The sequence below is a fragment of the Trachemys scripta genome, chromosome 10 (assembly GCF_013100865.1).
Source record: "Trachemys scripta elegans isolate TJP31775 chromosome 10, CAS_Tse_1.0, whole genome shotgun sequence".
NCBI lineage: Eukaryota > Metazoa > Chordata > Testudines > Emydidae > Trachemys > Trachemys scripta.
In genome coordinates, this window is record NC_048307.1 from 15,234,735 (window position 1) to 15,257,474 (window position 22,740).

At 40.5% G+C, this 22,740-nt stretch overlaps 1 protein-coding gene across 2 annotated transcripts in view; it reads right to left on the reverse strand.

The window, feature by feature from the left end:
* Nucleotides 1-22,740, reverse strand: part of LOC117884374 (radial spoke head 10 homolog B2-like) — a 36,114-nt gene that overhangs the window by 7,836 nt on the left and 5,538 nt on the right. For both annotated transcript variants that reach the window (XM_034784730.1, XM_034784729.1), the window contains 15 exons: nucleotides 19,973-20,058; nucleotides 18,718-18,838; nucleotides 16,707-16,883; nucleotides 15,793-15,934; nucleotides 14,290-14,411; nucleotides 13,955-14,144; nucleotides 12,964-13,075; nucleotides 11,954-12,033; nucleotides 11,700-11,848; nucleotides 10,344-10,451; nucleotides 8,840-9,016; nucleotides 7,327-7,458; nucleotides 5,197-5,269; nucleotides 4,394-4,456; nucleotides 1,098-1,235 (listed from right to left, as the gene is read on the reverse strand). In XM_034784730.1, the coding sequence (XP_034640621.1) occupies nucleotides 1,098-1,235; nucleotides 4,394-4,456; nucleotides 5,197-5,269; nucleotides 7,327-7,458; nucleotides 8,840-9,016; nucleotides 10,344-10,451; nucleotides 11,700-11,848; nucleotides 11,954-12,033; nucleotides 12,964-13,075; nucleotides 13,955-14,144; nucleotides 14,290-14,411; nucleotides 15,793-15,934; nucleotides 16,707-16,883; nucleotides 18,718-18,838; nucleotides 19,973-20,058 (1,870 nt within the window). The remainder of the gene's footprint in view (nucleotides 1-1,097; nucleotides 1,236-4,393; nucleotides 4,457-5,196; nucleotides 5,270-7,326; nucleotides 7,459-8,839; nucleotides 9,017-10,343; nucleotides 10,452-11,699; nucleotides 11,849-11,953; nucleotides 12,034-12,963; nucleotides 13,076-13,954; nucleotides 14,145-14,289; nucleotides 14,412-15,792; nucleotides 15,935-16,706; nucleotides 16,884-18,717; nucleotides 18,839-19,972; nucleotides 20,059-22,740) is intronic.

Consider the following 22,740-nt stretch of genomic DNA (forward strand, 5'->3'; position numbering starts at 1 on the left):
ACAACTATCAATGGAAAATCATTAGCAGCACAACCAAACAATCAAAACCTGTTGGAGGTGATAAAGGAACATTACAACAGACAGAGCTTGGCCCAGACCTTGAATAAAAACAAAAGGCTGTTTTCAGTATAACACGGATCTAGAGTACTTCTCCCTCTCTAACACTGAAGAAACCCCTGGGGAGCAAGGCTGTTTTCATGAATGTTTGGGTCCTGGTTCCTGTGAAATCAGCCACCTCTGCAGAAGACTGAATTTTTTGGGGGAAATCTACTTTATCAGCTAGGAAAAGTAACTATTGATACGTGTAGACCCAGGCTCGCTTTTTATGATTCTTTTGTATTGTAAACACTTGTATTCACCACACTCTTGTTTCTAGTTAAATATTTATTCTCTCTCAAATAAGCCGCCTTCTATTTTATTATACGTGCTCACAAGTACTATGTAGTTTACAGGAGGAGTGGCTTAAGGTAAAACTAGTGAACTGGGGTACAACACTGCACCTTTGGGTGCAAAGGATCTGTAATTTCTGTGGGTAGCCAGTGTCAGGGGCTGGATAATACAGGGATAACAATTCAAAGGGACTCAAGGATTAAGATGCACTTATTTTTAACCTGCAAGGTGAAGTTAGCCCAGAGGAGAGTGCGTGAGGGGCTGGTGGTGTCAGGGAGCTGACAGCCAGCTACCACAAGACAGACACCTTTTTGCTAGAGGCAGGGGGTGACTCTCGGTCCTGGGTACCCTGAGAACCACCACAAATGCCCTCTGGTTTGTTATATGGATTTTCTTTCTCTAGCCAATGACGACAGAACAGTCCTACACCTGTAAATAACAATATGTACCTTCAGTGAGAATGGAAACATTTTATGTAAGTTTAGAGAACTCTTCTTTAAAATAAAAACTAGGATTTTTTAATTGTGGAAAGAAACATGGAAAGAGAATCTTAAACATCTCATTTCATTTTTTTTTTTTAAACAGTGAAACTCACTCTATTGTGTTGGATGTTCTTTTACTGCCCTCTTGTGACAACAACCTAAAGGATTAGGAGCTATTCAATTACATTTTTTTTCATTCGTACCAGATCTTCAAAACTACTTTACCTGCAAATTCTTTCATGGGGTTGCTGAGCACTTGGCCTTGTTCTGCATCCAAATCCATCAAAGACTGAACAAACATTTCATCTTTGTCATCAGCAGACAGCTGGTACACTGTGTTTGAGGAGAATGTGACATTTGGAACTGCAAGGGAAGAAAATAAAATTACATACTGTGACCCAAGAACCCGTACTGCCAACTGGCAGAGGGCACTGGGATACAAAGGGGTACAGAGATCCCCTGGATTCACCAAAAGCCTGTCAACGCAAGGTCTTTAATGGAAGCCTGTATTACAGTGGTCATCATAACTATTGCAAGATGTACGTATGGAAAAGATGTGAGGAGTTATGTGTATATACTAAAAATGTTCTCTAGATCTGTAGTTAAAAGCAGATCACTCAAAGGTAGCATGTCTTCAGACAAACTTCTCCAGATGGACGGTGGAAGACATTTATCTCCATGGTGGACTATTGTGTATTGTACAATAGGAGTCTGTTAACAATCTACGTTAAATGCTAATGAAGAGCTAGCTGAGACTTGAGAGAGAAATTAAGAGGAAGAAGTAAACAGCAGAGGGAGGTGGGGGGACTCTATTTGGAAATGCACATCAAAGGTCTGTTCTGGTATATTTGTGGGGAGGGAAGGGTGCACAAAGACAGCCTGGCATTCCTTCAATCTGTGAGGACAAGCTGCCAGCACACTTCATCTTGTGAGAAGGGATTTCAACTAAACTGCTTGAAAATGCTGGGGAAAGAAGTTGGGGTGGGTTATCTTGTAGGAGATAGGGGAATGCCATGTGAGTTAAGTTTAGTCTCTACAAATGGTATTATGCTTTATATGTAACCATTTGTTCCCATCTCTCACATTGATTTTTATTTGAATCTCTATTTTTTTAAATCAATTCCCTTTTGTTTTATAATTGAACACAAGTGCTTTGTGTAATACAGGAACAGTGATCTTGGGTAAAACTAGTGAACTCTGGGACACTGCTCCTTTGGGAACAGAGGATCTGGGATTTCTGTGGGTATCCAGTGATCATTTAGGGGCTGAATATCACAGGGGGACACAATGAAGGGACTCAGGGACTGGGGTGCATCTGTTGTCAATCTGCAAGGCAAAGAAAGGGCTGGTGTAGTCCACAGAAGACGGCTTAAGTGGCTGACAGGCTGGTTGTCTTAGGCCTGGTCTACGCTTGGGGGGAGGAAGGGGAGGAGAGAGAATCAATCTAAGTTACACAACTTCAGCTACGTGAATAACATAGCTGAAGTCGACGTACTTAGATCTACTTACGCAGTGTCTTCACTGCGGTAGGTCGACTGCTGACACTCCCCCATTGAGTCCACCTATGCTTCTCTCTCTGGTGGAGTACTGGAATTTACAGGAGAGCGCTCGGCGGTCGATTTATTGCATCTTCACTAGACGCAATAAATCAACCCCAGCTGGATCGATCGCTCCAGAGGTAAGTGTAGACATGTCCTTAGGGAGCTAACACCCAGCTAGTACAGGCAAGATTCCCTCACACTGGAGGCAGTTGGTAACAAGATGACACTCAGCCCTGGGTTCCCTGAGAAGCATCACATATACTAATAAGTACTAATAAACACTTTAACAACCTTTTATGTCTCTGTATTAGGTAAATATAAACTGCCACCTCCAGTTCTAATGCTGGAGTTTGCATAGAATTTTGCACTGGAGAAAAGCTAATTTCCCTCAGAAAACAAAGGGGCTGGTTTTACACTTCTGTTTTCATCTCAAGTGGCTGGGACAGAGAAGGGAAAGTGAAAAAAAAAACTTTTTTAGCTTGAAAAGTATATTTTACTATGCTATTTTATCATTAATCATGAACCTTACAATCTAATTCATGAACACAAGCTTCAGCGGTGTGATGCTCAAAAGCTGAACTGACAACAGAGTGGTACAGAAGGCAGTCTCAAACTCAGGAAACACTTTTGAGGACATTTAGCTGTAGTATTAGAACAAACTCTTGCAGAGTATCCAGATGTGCTCTTACAAAAGGCCTTACTATTACTCATTCCAGGAGGTCAGTAGGGGATGTAAACTGTAGAGTAAAGCATGTCCTGTTTATATTAGGGATCTGTGTGTTTTTTGATGGAAACAAAAGTACTGTAAAAATTTCTACACAGACAAATTCATGCAAAGTTAACGTTGCTCTAGTGAATTTCCTACCAACACAATCCCTAAAAGTCAAGGAAACCACCAGGTATGCCAATGTTACCATTCAGACCAGCCCTTTCTTCATCGACCTTACCAGCCATCATCAAACAGACTCAAACACATGCATTTGGACTTGTCATCTCCATAATATGTTCTCTTGCCCTTCAGACAACCACGCACGATGCACACATCCATCCCTCAGTCACACTGAAAATCTTAACTCTGACCCCAACCAGATTAATATATTTGATCACTACTTTAAAATGCTTAAGTCTTGAGTTAAGGGTGTGCATGCAAGCATGATTCAGAGGTTGTGTACAGTACAGGTGGCTATTTGTTGCAAGTGAAAGGGTGGGGGAACGTATCAGTTCAGCTGGCTGGTTAAGATATGTCTAGCCTGGTCTAGATGTTAACAGTGCCATTAACTGCCTATTTCCTGGATTTTTAGTGTTTTGGTAGAAAAAAAATGGTAAATGTGTGCTGGGTAAGAAAAATCAGGAGTGGGGGGGAATTCAAGAGTGCTGGCGGGGCTAAGGGGGAAGAGCAGCACCTCCAGGCACCAGAGATGATCTCTACTGGCTTGCTGGAGTGAGGTGGGGCAGGGGTAGAAATGCCCCTGGCTGTGCACCACAACAAGCAGTGGAGGGGCATTTTAACCTTCAGACGCTAACAATTCTCATGCTCCTCAGACAGCTCAAGCTGCAACCTACAAGCACTACCTCGTTCATGGACTGGCTGGTGCGTGAGGAGCCAGGGACCTGCTAGTTCTGCAGGAGGAGTGCCCACTGTCACCCACCATGCCTGGCTCACGACATCAGGACTCCATGGGATTCCACTCCAAGTCCCTCAGGTGGAGAAGGCAGGGAAATTTGTTTCCCTGCAGCACAGAGATGCTCCTCAGCCCCACCTCCACTTGCCTCCTTCTCCTCCCTGCACACACTGTGCATTTGCCCTGGCACCTAGCTGTACCTGGCTCCATGCCCTGTTCCCTTAGGTGGTCTCTCTCCCTAGATCAACTCTCCAGACAAGCCATTGACCAGCAGTAGACCTGGGGAAACTTCCCCAGCCATCCACCAGCACCTGCCCGCCCCGCCCCCCGTGCTGCCCACAGCGAGCCTCCTTCTCACCTGTTCCAGCTCCTTCCTTTGGTGCCCGGAAGCCTATGGTGGAAGCATGTTCTACAATGGCTTCTAGGGGGGTGAAGATGAAAACAGTAAGTGTGGTCATTTTGTCTAGACAAAGGCACACTGAGTTGGTGCAGGATTAGCTAGTGTGGGGAAAGAGCAGCCTGGGGTTGTTCAGACCGACTCGAAGGAATCTGAAAGAAACCTTAGACCAGGAATAGGCAACCTACGGCATGCGTGCCGAAGGCGGCACACGAGCTGATTTTCAGTGGCACTCAACTGCCCGGGTCCTGGCCACCAGTCTGGGGGGCTCTGCATTTTAATTTAATTTTAAATGAAGTTTCTTAAACATTTTAAAAACCTTATTTACTTTACATACAACAATAGTTTAGTTATATATTATAGAAAGAGATCTAAAAACATTAAAATGTATTACTGGCACGCAAAACCTTAAATTAGAGTGAATAAATGAAGACTCAGTACACCACTTCTGAAAGGTTCAATAAGGAGGGATAGGATTCTAAAACCACAACTGTATGTAGTGTGAAAAGGAGCTTGGAAATTCAAGCTTGTCCTCCTGCTTGAAATGGTACAAATGTGTGAAATTAAATGTTAGATTAAAGGATTTAAACCCTGCTTTAAATGTAAAACTGAATGCAGCCTTCACTCCATAATAAAATACACCCCACTATACGAAGTCTAAGATACATTTTTAATTAACTCGGGGGAGGGAGGTCTTGTGAGACCCATATTCTCTTTCCCCCACTACCGGTAATAGATGCTAACAGCTATTCTGTAGTACTCACCTCTCTCTTTTTCAGTGGATTTAAAAGTCTGTCTGAAAGTTCTGTTTTCTACTGCAGAGTCCTTGGATTTAAGCTTGTGTTGGAATGAAAATAGAAATCACAAATATAATCTTTGAATTTCTACATTTTTCTTGCACATGTTTCCATCCACAAAGCATTTTGGAATAGCAGCAGCTACTACATTAAGGCACAGGAAGCCCTCAGTACAGCCAATTCTGCAATCTTGCCTGCTGTAGTCAATATTTAATAATACTTGGAACTATACATATAGTGTTTTACATTTTCAAATTCTTGTACAAATATTAGCTAATCAAACCTAACAATATCCCTGTAATATCTTACAAGGAAATACGATTATACCTGTTTTACAGAGGGGGAAACAGACAGAGGGATTAAGGCCCCAATCCTGAAATTGGCTCCATGTGGGCACATAGGAGTCCCGCTTAAATTGCAGGGATGTGTCTGTGCTGAGCCAATTACCAGATCAGGGCTTAAGTGACGTGTCCAAGGCCACACAGTAAAACAGTGGCAGAGTTACAACTAGACCACAGAAGTACCTGATTTCCAGCTCTATCCTCAGTGCACTAGACCATGCTACCTACCAAAGCAGCCATCTACAGTAGCTTTTTAATAGGCTTTTTAGATGGATCTTCTTGAACCACAGGCTCACAGAAAATGGCTGCCATGTTCCTTAGAGCCTTGTTGAAAATAGAGGTCCTGTCCTTACACGTGTCCTTCTGAGGTAACTGTTTGATACCATTAGTTGTCCTGTCCTGCTGAAGTAAAAAATGAATCTCCTCTACTGATTATATTACTTAGTAGGAGAAACTGCTGTCTCCAGAAACTCTTTACAAGTGCAGCTAAAGAAAGAGAGAGAGATTAATGGAGGATGTGAAGAAAAATAAAGTGACAGAGAAACTACGATCTTCCAAATTTCATATTATGCAGCTTCTTTGTCTTGCAGCCTTACATTATTGTCCTCCCCTCTAACAAGCAACTGTACAATGGCAATGAGGAGTTCCACGTCTATCGTCTCTCAGTGACCCTCTATGAAGTTTAGTCTGCTCACTAAATGCCAGAGCCAGAGCTGCTTACTAAATGCCAAACATATCCTAGGATCCGAGAGTCAAGTGGAAATTTTCCCACCTCATAATATGTGGGGGAGAGGGGTATTATTATTATTACTAAAACTCATTCATACATCTTTACATCAACAGTAATAAAAATTCTGCAAGCCAAATTCTGCCCCCAGTTACAGCAGTGCAACCGCATTGGAGACACAGCTTTGTGCAGTAACAACAGAGTTGCATAGGTTTTCTGTGGGCAGAATTTGACTCTGCCATTTTGGACCGTAGTTTTAGAATTCCTACTTTGAGAGAATGAATATACTCCTGCTTGAGCACCTTTATTAACTCTGTAGTGTTAACAGGAGGAAAGAATAGTAAAAGCTTATTTTTTAATCATTAAATAAGCAGCTGAGACCCAAAATATACACAGGAAACAGATGTGGTGAGTAAGACGGTCCCATTTTCAGAAATTAAACATTGAAAATGTAATATGTGCTATCAGAAATAACAACAAATTAAAATTGCGGTGATCTTACTTGATGCCTCCAAGTCTCTTTGACCAGTTTCCAGCTCCCTGCGTGCAACTAAATCTAAAGCTTGGTTCCCCAGTGCCCACTAGTCCCAGCTATAACTGCTGTGCCCCATGAAGGTTTATCTATAATGTAACTCTTCAATGCTTTCTTCCTGCTTTAGTTATTAATTATGTCATCAGCTGCCCTAGAGGAGACAGTATTCTAAACACAGGTCTTTGGAGGTAGTCATGGAAGCAAACATTTACATTTGTTAAACAAAATATATCTATTTTAGATCTACACATGCATGCACGCACACACACATATTCTATTCTATTAACAACAGATGAAATCCTGGCCCCATTAAAGTAAAGGGCAAACTCACTTTGATGTCAATGGGGCCAGATTTTCTTCAAATGTGTTTTAGATCTCAAACTACATACAACTTAAAAAAAAAAGAAGAAGAAGAGTCAAGCCTGTCTGCCCCCTGCCTGAAAAAGCAAAAATGATGGTCCTTTTACTTTCCTTTTCAGAGCACCTGTTTTACTGACCTCTGGTTTCTTTATTCTATTATCAGGTGACTGTGCTAGCTTGCTTGAAGACCTCGTAGTAATGTAGTAGTGACTTGTCTCAGAGGGTTCATGGCTAACCTCAGCACTGGTCATACTTCTGCTATGAATGGACTAATACAAAATAAACACAAAAGAGATGGTGTTTTCAGCATAATCCAGTATAGTTTTGAAAATGGTATTGTAACTTTATCATGTGAGAAATCAAACTCAAGCATGCAAATGGTTTACACCCTCTGAAGCTAGAAATAGCTATGCCAACAAAGCATCAAAATGGCTAATGGAAGCAGTAAACATTCTGTGCGTCTAATGTAGCTATTGGGTTTGGGTATTACATACAGTGAAACCCAGGGGTGCTGGAACAATTTGTGTAGTGGGGGTGCTGAGAGCCACTGAACCAAACTGTAAACCCTGTATATAATGGGATCCACTTCAAGCCAGGGGGTGCGGCAGCCCTCCCAGCACCCGTAGTTCCAGCACCAATGGTGGAACCCTATTCTGGTGAAGTAATTTTTCACAACACTCTCTAAAAATGTTATTGTGGATTCCATATTCATTGCCTCCCACTAATTTCCAGATAGAAATTGCTCACTTTGCAAGTAAAGAGATTTTTTTTTTCTAACTGACAGCATTGCAAATTCAGCCTAAGCTCTGAGAATCAAGCTGGGTTCCTTCTGTATTGTGCATCATTGCTAGTAATAAAAGATTCTATAGACCAAATTATGTCCTCTACCAAATTCTATAAACCAAATTATGCCCAGCTCCCCAGGCCATCTCCACTGCTGACAGTGTTTTTTGCACAGGTATCACTGAAAGCATCATTTGATCTGTAGAATCTTTAACTGTTTTTTTAAAAAACTATCTAGCTGTCTGTGAAACACCGAGACTCATTGAAAATAGATAATGTTTTCACCCCTCAGCCAAAAGGCCAAGAAGCAATATCTACAATGCCATTTTTACAGGGTCACTTTTTAGAACAGAGCTGCACTTTACAGAAGATAGACACTTGTCTCTTATCATGTGAACTTCACTCTCCAACAATGTCCACCCATTTGTGAGCTTCCCATACAAATATCTGTGCCTTTTTCCATGCTGCCAATTACGCCCTCTCTGAACTGATCTGAAAGGCCACTTTCCTCTGCCAAAATGCTTATAGGAAATCAGCCAATTAATAGTGGCTTAAGGGGCAGATGGGCTGCACATAAATTCTGCATATATATAAAGTATCAGGAAAAAAGTGTAAGTGTATATAACAATTGTATACATTTGCTTGGATCCCTTTCCTCCCAGCCTTTGTGTGTCACTTATTTTCTTGAACTGTAACCTCCTTGGGGCAAGGACTATATGTTTGCATGGAACAGAGGGATCTAATTCATACATGTTAGCATGGAACCCAGAACTATTTGGTCCATTAATGAGACCTCGGCTCTAGATGGGTACTGTAATATAAATATTAAATGATAACATAGCATATGAAGTGCTACATCATTAGTACCTGAAATGAGGAGTATTCTGGGTGCTGCAGAATATGCCGTGCCCCTTCTGTGTAATCTTCAGTTCTATAACCATTTCCTTCTTGATTTACAAGATCTACTTGCTGCTTAATCATATCATTGGTAACATATAACAGGGCGCAATCAAGGAGAGCTTCAAAGAATTCAAGAAAAACCAACTAGAGTAAAATAATAATAATAATAATTACTTCATCTCTGTAGAATCTCCTCTTTGAGGACTAAGCATCTGATCCAGCAAAGCATTTGAGCAGATGCTTAATTTTAAGCACATAAGCAGTCCCATTGACTTAAATTGGATTGTTCATGTGCATGATGCTTAAAGAGCTTATGAATCAGGGCCTAATAATCAATAATGATCATGACCCTTCTTCTCTGTGGAAAACTGATCAGAACCAAAGTCCTATTACATTACTATATGCTATTATGACATTAGCAGGTAATACACAGTATTTCACATTGCATACAACTGAATGATAATACAGTATTGCATCATCCTCCTGGCTAAGTTTTTGCTACACTTGGCATTAAGGCTCAGGGATATTTCTCTATCTGGTGGACAAGGAAATGGTTATATTGTTGTCCGGAATGGACAGTGTTTTGTTGTATGCATTGTGCCTAGAGTCTACAGTAACGGGCATGTAATGGATTAATAATAAAACAAACTACGTCCATCCAAGCCACCCCAAACAAGTATTTATAACAAATTCAATCATGTAGATTACAGTAGACTGCCGTTGGGTGAAAACTAATTCCTTAGGGACAAAATTCACCCACCCTGCACAACACTGGAGTGCAAAAAGATTTCTACAGGGATTGAGGGGATGGAAGTCTCTACCTGCAGGCTGGCTGAGAGGCTGCAATAAAATGCCTCCACAGCCACTACTCCAGCCTTGTAGGCTGGAAGTGCAGGCACTGCTGCTTCACACCCCATGTTCAGGGTTCCTGGGCCAGCAGATCTGCACGATCGAGGATCTCACCATTCAGCTGCTGATCCAGCTTAAAGGTTCCTAAGTAGCAAGAAGTGCAGAGACCTCCCAGTGCAGCCATTCCATCTGTGCACTCCTGTGCAATTCCCCCATGGAAAATAAGTGATGCAAAGAGTCCTGCACAACTATGCAATGTTGTACTCTCCGAACATATCCCAGACATCCAGTGTGCAGTCACAGGGCATAGAGAACACATTTGCAGTTAACTGTCCAGTAATAGGAAGGGCATGATAATGAGCAAACCATGGAACAATGAGAAGTATGTGGGATAAAATAACCCCAGATGATATATGCTGAACAAAGGAATATCAAGATGGGACACTTAATGATCAGCGCCATTTCTTCTGTATAAACAACACTATTTTTCTTCTCTTCTGGAAGGTATGATGGTACAATTCTACTTGCTGACATCTTCTAAAAATAATTGTAATTGATCCTGTAGCAATTACCTGCTGACGATTTGCATCATGAACTGTTACGTACTTTTTTCCTTACATACCTCATGCTGTAAATTGCTGTCATCTCCATCGCGTACAAAAGGATTGTCCTTTACCAGTATTTCCACAATTTTTGTAGCAGTTAATTGTTTGCTTAGCATATTTAAATCCTGTATGTCAAAAAGGTCAAAAGTTACTTGAGATATTTATAAATATGGACCTGATCTGGCGCCCTTTGAAGTCAACGTCAAAATTCCCCTTGATTTCAATGGAAGCAGGATTGGTCTCTCACAAAATAATTCATGCTATGTAGGATAAAATCAGGACCTCATTGTAGTCAATAGGAGTTTTGCCATTGACTTCAACAGAGCTAGTATTCACTTATATAGTATGTTAAACCCAAAGTGCAGGAAAGTTCATCAATTAACTATCCCCCTGGATCCTGCTGACCAGGGCCGGCTCCAGGGTTTTGGCCGCCCCAAGCAGCCAAAACAAAAAACAAAAAACAAAAAAGCCGCAGCCGCGATCACAATCGCGATCTGTGGTGGCAATTCGGCGGGAGGTCCTTCACTCCCAGGCGGAGTGAGGGACCGTCCGCCGAATTGCCGCCGAATACCTGGACGTGCCGCCCCTCTCCGGAGCGGCCGCCCCAAGCACCTGCTTGAGAAGCTGGTGCCTGGAGCCAGCCCTGCTGCTGACTTAGATTCACCCAACAGCTACCCATTTCTCTGTCTGCCAGGTTTTATTTTTTTTAATTCCACTCTGCATAAAAGAAGGGGTGAATCAGTAAGTGTTCCCCATAGGAATGCAGAGGAGTCTTGCAAGCAGGCAGCTGATTTCCAGAGGTGTAAGCAGGCTTGATTTTTAATCATTAAGGGCCTGATCCAAAACCTACTGATATCAATGGGAGACTTCAGTGTGATTTGGATCAGGCCCTAAATTCCAGGGCTCTGGGAAATAATCCTGTGTCCACGATGCTTTACCATACTTCAAATTACATAAATACATCATTTAAAAATATTGTTTATTGAATGTTATTTTATTTCTGAATCCGTCAGCCTTGGACTTCTGCAGACATTAATTTTTAATCAGTAACAATTAGTATCTACCTTTAAAAAAGCGTTAGTGAAAATATTTAAATTGATTAAAAACATTAAATACTCAAAATAAGTCTAAGGCATAGAGGAATCAAAGAATTTGGAATTGGATCCTCCATACAGTTAAGCATGTGAGCAACTTTATTCTTGTGAACCATACCTTTGAGGCCAATAGGATAATTTATGTGAATACAGTTACTCAAGTTCTTAAGAGTTTTCAATAAAGCAGGCTTTTAGTGAAAAGAGTTTTAAAATGTCACTGTGAACTAGACAAATAAATTAGTACCTAGACACACAAATCAAAGTATATAAGATTATTACTTTCAACATCCAGAGGAAGTGTCTCATTTTCATTGTGGGTTCATAAGGAGGTATGGTGCTTGGTCTACAGTAAGCCCTGTATATCTCCCAGCATTTATCAATGTAATTAATTGCACAGACAGTTTGTTGCTGTTCACAGAATAAAATGCCTGTAGAAGTGAAGTGGGAAAATACAGAAGTTCAAATAAAACTTGTTTAATAACTATTACCAGCAATTGATTCTGCTTAGCACAGAAAAGTGTTGCATTACTTACCTTGTATATGACAGGCATTGGGAATAATGTTCTTCATCATCATTTTTGAGAAACACTTAAACAGATATGGACCTTTATCTCTATAGTTAAAACAAAGTTTTATATTACATCTTCCTTTTTGCACAGCAGGTATTATGGATCATTGTTTGATTCACAAGTGCAACACTGGATATTTATCCTGTAAAAGTTAGACTGTGGATTTTTCCTTGACAAATTCTTCAGTGAACTATGTTCTATCCCTAGGGCCTATTTGCAATGCTGTCACATTGTGAAGCTCCAGAAGATTTATTTATTTTCCTGAAGCCCAAAGCAATGGATGTATTTTATACAATTTACAGGCATATCGGATGGAATTTTCAAAAATGACTAAGTATCTTAGGAGCACAAGCCCAACTGAAAGTCAGTATTTTATTTTTCCTCCCTTCTTCTGAACAGATTATTTACTATATTTTACATAAAACAATACAAATCAAATTTTATATAATTACCGATTATAAAGTATTACTGACCAGCCAAAGGCACTCATATGTCATTCTGGAACTTATACTATATCTGTATGAAGCCTGTGCTCCACCACCCTTGGGAGTAAGAATTTTAAGGTAAGCTGGGAAATTTTTTTTTTTTTTTTTTTTTTTTTTTGAGGGGAGGGTTGCATGGCAATGCCACAGACTGAAGCCAAATCATAAAGCCAGACTCCACTATTCAACTGAAACGGATGTATGTATGCCATGTACATTCCCTAAATAATTCAATACTAGTTAAAAAAAAAAAAGTCAGAAGAGAAGGAGGAGAGAACTTTCTCCTGAGATCTGAATCCAACCACTCACCCCAGGGAGTTGTGGACAGGCCAGTAGCGGAGGAAGGAGAAAGAAAGAAGGAGCAGAAGAAAGGTCAGAAAAAGGAGAGGGGGCAGAGGAAGAATTCTGAGAATGGCTACCATCTAGTAATTATAGAATAGTCAAACACTGAAACTCGGGGAACTCTCACTTAAAGTAAGTAAAAGCACTTACTTGTGCTCTTTGTGATAGATATGGACTGCTAGATGAATAAGGCAAGTCAAAAATGTTCTTAGCAGCAAAGTTTCATATGGAGAATGCACCTCCTCAGGTGTTGTTTTATCTTCTAAAACAAGAAGATAGAAGAAAAGAATCTCCATTAGCAATACTAGCTAAATCAGTTTGATCTACAAATAACAAAAAGCTTATCACCATATCTGCCAATTGGCCTTTCTCATCTTCCTATGATCTCCCACATTGATCCAACATTCACTAGACTAGACTAGAGGTAGCACTACTTCCAAGTTAGCAAGCCAACATGGCATCACCTACCTGGGTCATGAGGGTAGCTTAGGGGAGAATTCAAAATGCTCCTGTAGTCTTGAGCAAATCACTCAGGACCTGGTCAGGCAAAGCCCCATTGATTTCTGCCTTTTCAGGAACCCTTCTTAGAGCTCTTCCCCATGGCACACGAGCATAGGGCAGGGAAAGCAAAGCTAGCGCTAACCCCTTGTGTAGCAAGGATCAGGTTGTGCCTCTGCAACTTGTCACAAAGACTCACAACAGCAACAGGTGAAGCTGACCGACTAACTGGCTATGCAGGAGAACAGTGACACATACTATACACAAATTGGTGTCAAACACACGAAGTAAACAAACTGGAAAAAAAAAAGAATTCTTTCCTCTTTAATCTCTTTCAGTTCTAGTCACCTGAAGTGTTACTTGTAACAATAATAAGGAATATAATTCAGACAGAAGTATGATTTTTAAAATAATGCTTTAAAACATTTTTGATGAGTGTTATTATTTTGTGATTATTTTTGCCTGAGGATCCCAAAGCACATGAGTGATTCTTCTTATGCCCATTTCACAGAAAACAGGTAAATTGCCCATGGGCACTGAACAAGTCGGTCACAGTGTTGTGTATAGAATCCAATTCTCAGACTCCTAGTCCCCAACTCTGACTATCAGAAGCATATAATGGTTAATCTACAGGCATACAAACCATTCAGTATCCTGTCCATATCAGCAAGGGTTACATTGTAATGATGAAACCTGCAATCCTTCAGAAATCTCCAGAACTGGAGCTTAGTCATCAGGAAGGTGTTGTCAAGAGACTGATCACAGCCTAAGCTGCTGTAAAAACTGTAGATTCTTCTCAGTTCTGTAATATGTCTCAATACCGCATATTCTACCTACACAAAACAGTAAATAGCATGCCTTACTTTTAATTTCATGACAAGTAGTAACCTCAGCTGATGTATTTACTAAATCCAGCCAGGGACAGTACTGCCAGAAGTTGTTAATGCAGGATTATCCTTTGCTGTCCTATGCTCTTACCTGTTTCATTTCTTCCTGTCTGTCTTTCTCCGGAAACAAGTTCAGCAATGAAGATATGTCTAGTTCAATGTTTGATCCCAACACAGAGGTATTTCCTGGGCCATCAACTATTCTGATGGTTTCTACCAAGTAACAAAAGTAACAATTTATCTTTGGATAATAAAATAAAATATGTACAAAGATAAAATAATATCCTCAATTGTCTTGTTCCAAGTTCCATTGACTTAAAGAAGAGAAGAATAGTACCCCCAGTTGGTAAAATTTAACTGTTTAACATTATCTTAACATATTAAAGACACACATCCACCTTCCATAAGTCCAACAAAACATGTTAACATCATGTCTTGTTAAATTTCCATGTTGCAGTGTTTCCAAGTGCGTCTAGATGCATTAAGGATGTGGCTTGGATGAGAACTCACTCATTTTAAAGAGTCTTTCAAATGGAACAAAAAAGAAGCATGGAAGTAAAGAGGAATACGTAATTAAACAACATATTTTCCTGGGTGGAAGAAGTTGACCTGGTTAAAAAAATCTTTGTTAGGAAATCATATTTTAGAAAACTATTAAAAGGGAACTGTAAAATGTTATGAAAAACACAACTCTGTTTACACTCCCATATCACTGAGAGAATATAGGCATAAACTCAAAAAATACAAATTTATCTGAGGGGGACCCATACGTACACAGCTGCTGCCAAATCAGGATAGTGCAAAGATGAGCTTTAAATCACCTTTGCACACACATATCACTGACCTTTGCCCTATCCAGTTTGGCCACACCTCAGGATTTTTCTCCCCTAATCTTATGCATGTGCGTTACATCATTCTCTGTCTAGGGCAGGCATTGCAAGGTCCAGAACAGAGTGAAAGCCTTAGGCCTGGTCTACACTTAAAATTCTGGTGTACATGAAGTGTACTAAGTGCCATAGCTATGCTAAGCTCTGGTGTAGGCGCGGCTAAGTCAATGGAAGAATGCTTCACTGACAGTTGAGGAGGTGGATTATCTACTGCAACAGAAAAACCCCTACCGGCCCTGTAGGAAGCATTTACATGACAGAGATACAGCGCCATAGCTGTGCTGCTGAAATGACCATATAGTACAGACAAGCCTTACTTTTCTATTTCTGAACTGAGCAGCCAGCCAAGTAGCACTTTTATAGGAGGAATAACAACATAAGAGCTTTGCTTTTTCCTGTCACCACTTCTGGGCTTGTGCAAAGGAACTTAGAGAAACTAAACCAACAGGAAATCAATTGCCATTTATGATATCAAATTTTAATTCTTTTATGAACACATTACGATTTAAAACTGCAATTTCCTGTGAAACCTTGCATTAGTAATTAAAATATCTCATTTATCTATCAATGAACCTTCATAGGGAAATGTGTATGACTCTTCAGTGAACACAGAACAGTCTCACACAGTAAATGTGTAATTTTTATAAAATGTGAACTATCTGACTAGAAAGTATCTACTTTCCCCACCATCGCTTCAAACTGCTCACCAGTGCCAAAGGGACTTTGTGTACGAATGCCACTCAGATCCTGCATATTCATTGCATCCACTTGAAAAGCTGGGTACTCTGCTATTTGATCATTTATAAACTCCCCTTCATAAATACGCCCATTCTTGAAGACAAATCTCCCCTGGGTGGTGGGCAAAAGGGGGAGAGGAAGGGAGAGAGAGAGAGAGGCTCTTTTGTTTCATTTTGATGTAAATGTACACATTTAGTAAAAAACCATTAGAAAATAAATATGTTTGCAAGCATTTGGATTTCCTTCTGATCTAAATCAGGTTTAAACTGCAATATATGAGACAGTGCAAAGTGAAGGATGAGACTTATCTGCATGTGTAAAGTACTTTGAGATCAACCAATGAAAATCTGCTGCTGTGCTATATAAGTGCTAAATGTTTTACTCTGAAACATCTGAGGAATAAGGATCTTTTCACTATGCTTAAAATTGTTTACAGCTTTTCAACATACTTTAACAGTCTGTCCCCATATCACAGAGCTGGAGATGGCAACAACCTATTAGCTAGAGTCCACCCCTGTGAGAAGGTGCATCAGACATTAAAAGTGACTTTAGCCAGAAGGCCAACAGAAGACAACGGCCATTTATCAGCCAAAAGGCTGATAATATCAGACCCACCTATTACACTGAAAAGCTTTATGTTAAAATACATTTCACCATATACAAGCCATGTTCCTCCACTTGGAACTTATCCAGTGCCCAGTGAGGTCAGTGGAAGGGCTCCTATCAACTTCATTGGGCATGGACATCAATGTGTGCATTCCAATACACTAAGGAAAACATGGTTTTCCTTACAGCTACCTAGACATTTGCAATACAGAACAGACTGAGCCCTAATTGCATTTTGATCTTTTTTTTTCCTCCCCCATCACTTGTTGATACTCACAATGCCATGTTTTTTATTGCAAACCCATTCTCCATCATACATTGCTCCACTGGCATAGAAGAACCTTCCATGTCCATGACGATCCCCATTTACAAAATCCCCTACATATTCATTCCTCAAAGGATACTGAGACCCAGGTATTCTCTTCAGAAACCAGGAGTGGGTACCATACCCATGCTGAAAAAAAACAAGCCATTACAAGAACTTTCCAAAGAGCTACTATTGGTGCAGATCTAAATTCATACAAAGGATGACTAGACTTTGTTTTGTTTTGTTTTGTTTTAGGGTTACCGTTGCTAATTCAGCTAAATGGGCTTGATTTAGCCCCAGGTTACCTTAGCTCCTACCAGGTAATAGGTTATCAGGACATAAAGCAACAGAGGGTCCTGTGGCACCTTTAAGACTAACAGAAGTATTGGGAGCATAAGCTTTTGTGGGTAAGAACCCACGGCTACCCCTCTGATTCAGGACATAAAGCCCACTAGGAGGCATGGTAGCAGCACCTCAGGGGATGAACCAATTCAACACATCCTCCAGGCAGCCTTCACTGGCTGGTCTCCTATAGAAAATGGGCCACAGTTTAGAGATGTCATTCCCTGGTCTGTGCGCCCTGCCAAGCAGCCAGGGCAGGGTCCCAGAACCAGTTCTTAGGAGAGCTGTGCTGCTCTGGAGGCCAAACTCTCTGCCCATATTATGTGGGGGTGAAAAGGAAGCAGCTCGCCCCCACGCTCACCCCAACAGAATGATGGGGGAAGACCTGGTGAGGGGAATCTAATGGAGTTTTACACCAACCCCAGCCTGCTTCCATGGGTTCTTTCACAGGAGGGGACACTGGGGAGCTAGATCTTCAGGTCACCACTCAGATCAGGTGATATTTTCACTTTTAACTGCCTTAAAATACTGAATTTATATACTAAGCTATAAGAATTAACTAAGTGAGGTCTACATTAGCATAAATAAAATCAACTATACAAATAGCAACAGAGGGTCCTGTGGCACCTTTGAGACTAACAGAAGGTGCCACAGGACCCTCTGTTGCTTTTTACAGATTCAGACTAACACGGCTACCCCTCTGAAACTATACAAATGACCTGCATATGTAAACAGTTTTATTTTCACTGAAGTTTATATGAAATATAAAACCTGTTTCTATATAATTAACTGGGGAGTGGGGAGAAACATCATTGGGTAGACTGGCCCTGTAAGAGAGTTAGGCTCAGACCCACCTTGCCAGCTGCCTCCCCAACATAATAGGCTTTAAGACTAATAAAAGGGAGTCTACTCAGCACAGTTCAGGAAGGGAGGGAGACCTGCAGGGAGTAAGAAGCCTCCTGAAAGGGACCCAGGGTCAGGGGAAAGGACTTAGAAGGGGGAACTCCACACCAGCCAGATGGAGAGGCAGGAGCAGAAATCTCCCAAGGAAGAGGTTTGAGGAAACATCAGGCAGCAGAAGCTGGGTTTTGGGAAAGAACAGTTGAGTCCAGCCTAAGGAAATGTAGAGTCAGGGAAAGATTTGTTTTGATTTAAATTGATACTTTAACTATGATGTTGTTTTAATAAACCAGACCCCAAGGAGGGATGTTATCTGACTTCTGAATGGCTGGGTCCAGTTTTAGGAAAGCCCAAGAAGGGGGAACTGAGGTAGTGGCACAGTCCAGTGCTGGACTGGGTAAGCCCCCGCCACTTACACCAACCCTAAGCTTTCACTCTAAAGCCTCTTTCTAAATATCCTGCAGCCAAAAAGATTTAATTTTTATTATGGGAAGGATTTATATTTTCCTTTGGTTGGTGTGTAAAATTAAGTTACCTTTTCGTAAAAACAAGTCAGCAGCATGGTTTAATATTGGACTTTTGCTAGTTATAACTAATAACATGAAAAGCAATTTATGAGTAAAACACTTCTGTATCTACAATTAGCAGAATCATACTGAGCTTCTTTACTCCTGTATGAATCGATGCATCTAATCTTACCGGTGTAAGAGTCAGGTATTGAATTAAAGTGGTGTAGTACCTGTATGCCATTTATCCACTGTCCAGTATACTCCTGGTTAGTCGTCAGCCATCTCATCCGTCCTTCCCCATGGCGCACATTTTTTTCCCATTGACCTTCATAGATATTTCCAGATTTATAACTACAAGAAACCAAATGAATAAGGAAGTTAATTACTCAGCTATCATATACACTAACAAGGTACAATGGCAGTTAGGTGCCTAAATCCACCAATTTATAACAAGAGTTACATCTTGTTGCTGGGAAAAAACAGTAATACTGGGATAGATTTTCAATGCTGATATTACTACATTCTGATTTTTCCTTTGTTTATGATTGCAATATATACTACCTAAAGGAAAACATTCCCAGTTGACTACACTTAATAATAAATATCAATTATAATATATTAAGACTCCAATAATTCAAAGGTCTTGGGGACATGCAAAACTTCAAAGCAACTGGCTTAGCAGACTTTGAAAACTGGGCTCAGCGTGTATCTTTTGAAGTCAAACTCCAACACACAAAAAACTAGGGACTGACATCCTGCTTTGTTGGCATGACTTGAGAAAGCTAACCTGCTGTCTGTAACTGGAGAAGGTGTCCAATAGGTTTAGAAGGCTGTGCTCTGGATCAGCTAACAAAGTACGGATGTAAAAAATATAAACATCGCTGACCAACTCCCCCAATTATCAATTTATCCACATCAGCATTTGTGTGGTGAAGTCTGATGTCAGTGCATGAAGACTTCACATTCTGTCAAACCTCAGAAGATATTACCAAAAATCTCAGTTATCCTAAAATTTGTCTGAGGATAGCATGCCATAAAAAAATCAACCAAAACACCTTCTCATGCACAATCCCACAAAAGAATTCATTTGTTTGTGAGGGGGGAATGAGGGGTGTTGCCATGCAATCAAGAAGAATTCTTTTAAAGAAATGTTTCAGTTTATTGCTGCCAGTCTTTAATTGTTTTATCTTTAGTTGTTTTCTTTGTAGGAATGAAGAAGAAAAAGGCTTACCCAAGTAAAAATTAAAGCCATATACTAGACCTGGTATAGCTGTTTACTCCTGTGCAAAGAAGGGCAAGATAAATATAAAATTCTACCATTCTGAGTTGGTACCATTTTTACCCTTTTGTATATCTCTGAATGATTACACAAACTGCAAGGCAGTAGAGAATCAGGCCCCGTACATGGAACAAAGGATTGAGTGTGTGTGCCAAATAAAAATAAATTAATTCTGAAGATGTGCTGAACAAACATGTTATACCTACCATCTTATCCCCCAGCCATCTTTGATGTTGTTAACCCAGTCACCTTCATACCAGGAAGTACCTTCCCGATTATAATAAATGGTACCCTGAAACAAAGAGTATGATCGGTTTAATTAATCAATACCTAAATATTCACATAAATGTTTTCAGATAACATTATATACCATGGACATAGACAAGTGGGAACTTGGGTGGACTTCAGCTCACCCCAAAATGTAAGGATTGGATTAAGAAAGAAAAAGCAGAGTTTGAAATAAGAAGCTTGTTTTTCCTCTCTTTATTAAAAGTGGACAAATTTAGTTATGGTACAAAACTACATAAAGTGATATTCAAGAGCTTTGATTTTTTTAATTCTAGCTCCCCCCCCCAATAAAAAGTTGTCATCACCCCTGTATATGCCAAAGATACCAATTACCACTTGTATTCAAACATTCCCTCAGCAGTCTCTAAGAAAAAAAAGAGACTCAATTTATGTTAAAAGCAACTGAGAGTCTAAAATTTAAAAAAAAATGATATCCTGTTATTTTCACCAACATTAGCTACATACTAAGAGAGACCAAGCATTTAGGTGTTCAAAAATGTTAAAAATTACATTTAGCCAAACAATGCTAAGTGGCCTCAAACCCTTTGGGAATGCTTTCACCAATCTATTCTATTCTATATAGGTTCTTATACTGCCCTTATCACCATAGTATGTGAGCAGCTTTCAGTAATGCATCAAGTGATATGAATTACATTGGTTATGTGTTTGTTCTCTCCTCTTCTCCCCACCTGGAGAAGCATTTGCAGTGAAGTGTTTTGCTTTGGTAGGTTTTTGTTTTTGTTTTTTTTGTTTTGTTTTTAACATGTGTTGCTATGATTTATGTTAAAGAAGGCAAGGTCAAAGAAACATGTATACTTGGAGCGCAATGATGATCCTTAGTTCCTGGGGGAGTTCATTTCACAGCTACCAAGAAAGTTCTGTCTCCCACACAGACAAGCTCTACTCTTATTGCAAAGAGTTCCACTGTGCTAGAAGAGACCATGGCCTGCATCCCAGAGCTTTAGGCATTCTTTAAATATCCTGGGCCAAGGCCATGGAGCCCCTTGAAGAGAAGGACCAAGACCTTGAATTTAATTCAAAATTCTGTGGAAAGCCAACGTAGAAAGTGGAGGACAGGTCTGATGTGCTTGCAATGATCTATGTTTTGGAGAAGACACACTGTGCGGTTCTGCACTAGTTGGAGTTTCCTCGGTGCTGAAAACTTCATGCCCAGGTTTGTCACACTGCTATAGTCCAGCCGATAAGTGAATAAGGTGTGAATAACTGAGGTCAGGTCATCATCTGCCAGTATAGGATGGAGTCTCCTAGCCACTGGAGACGATAAATAGCATTACTTTCAGATGCAGCTATGTGAGAGTGCGGCATCAGCAAGTAATCCAAGAGTATTCCTAGACTACAGACCAAATTGAGTATTTGTGGGTGTGTATCTTCAGCCAAAGGAGATTACACCATGGCTACAGGCTCTTCCAAATGCTTTCCTCTACCCACCAGCATCACTTGTCTTGCTTGGGTTCAGTTTCAGCTTGCTGTTCTTCATGAGTTGAAGGCCATCTTGGTGATAGTGGTGTAGTTGTATGTGGTGAGGAATAGGTAGAGCTGTGTGTCATCTAGATATTGCTGGCACTTGAGTTCCTGACATCTGACCACTTCACCTAGTGATTGCATGTAGATGTTGAAAAGGACTGTAGAGAGAGAAATGATCCTTCTGGGACTCCACAAGTGAGTGGACTAGTGGGTGGAGGTGCAGTTTCCCCATCACTACAAAGTTTGAGTCCTCCAGGGAGGACTCAAACTATATCAGCACATTACCCTGGGCACCTGCAACCTCTCTCAAGTGAGACAGCAGTACCTCATGGTCTGTTGACTGTTGCAGACAGGCCCAGAAGGATGAGAATGGACATCTGTCCTCTCACAGGAGGAGATCATTCATCAGTGCCACTAAAGCGGTTTAAGTTCCATGTCCTGGCCTGAATCCGCTATAGCTGTGACTTAACTAAGTCTGGAAATAAAGCATGAATTTTTAACAGTGAGGGTAATTAACCACTGGAACAATTTATCAAGGTTGGGGTGGATTCTACATCACTGGCAATTTTTAAGTCAAGGTTGCATGTTTTTCTAAAAGATCTGCTCTAGTTCAAACAGGACTATTTCAATTAAGTTGTATGGCCCGTGTTATGCAGGAGGTCAGAGTAAATGATCACTGTGGTCCCTTCTGACCTCAGAATCTATTAACTACAGTAAACAGATGGAGATAAAGCAGCAGTACTCTGACTCATCCAGAGTTCCACATTAACTTCTAGAGCCAGTTCTGCAATGGCATCCTTCAGAAGGCATAGGACACAACTGGGATGCTGCCCTAATTGTTCTGTTCTCTTCCTCTGGACAGTTCTGTCAGTGTAATTTCTTCCTCCATATCGTGTTTCTGGTCTGCTCAGTTGTCTGCAATAGATACTTTTAAGAACAGATCTCCAATGTACCCCAGAATCCTTTGTACCAGTTACAGACGTGCTTCAAATGAGGCAACATGACAAATATCACAAAGGATTCTGAGACACATCTGATACTCAAAGATTCCCACTGCTCATGACTGAGCAGAAACAAGGACAACATTCTGGAAGGTTGACTAAATATATAATAAAATGTAGTCCTTATAGAGCTTTACATATTTCAAACTCTGTACAAACATCCACTAATACACTGTTGTGACACCCTCAAGTAGTTAAGT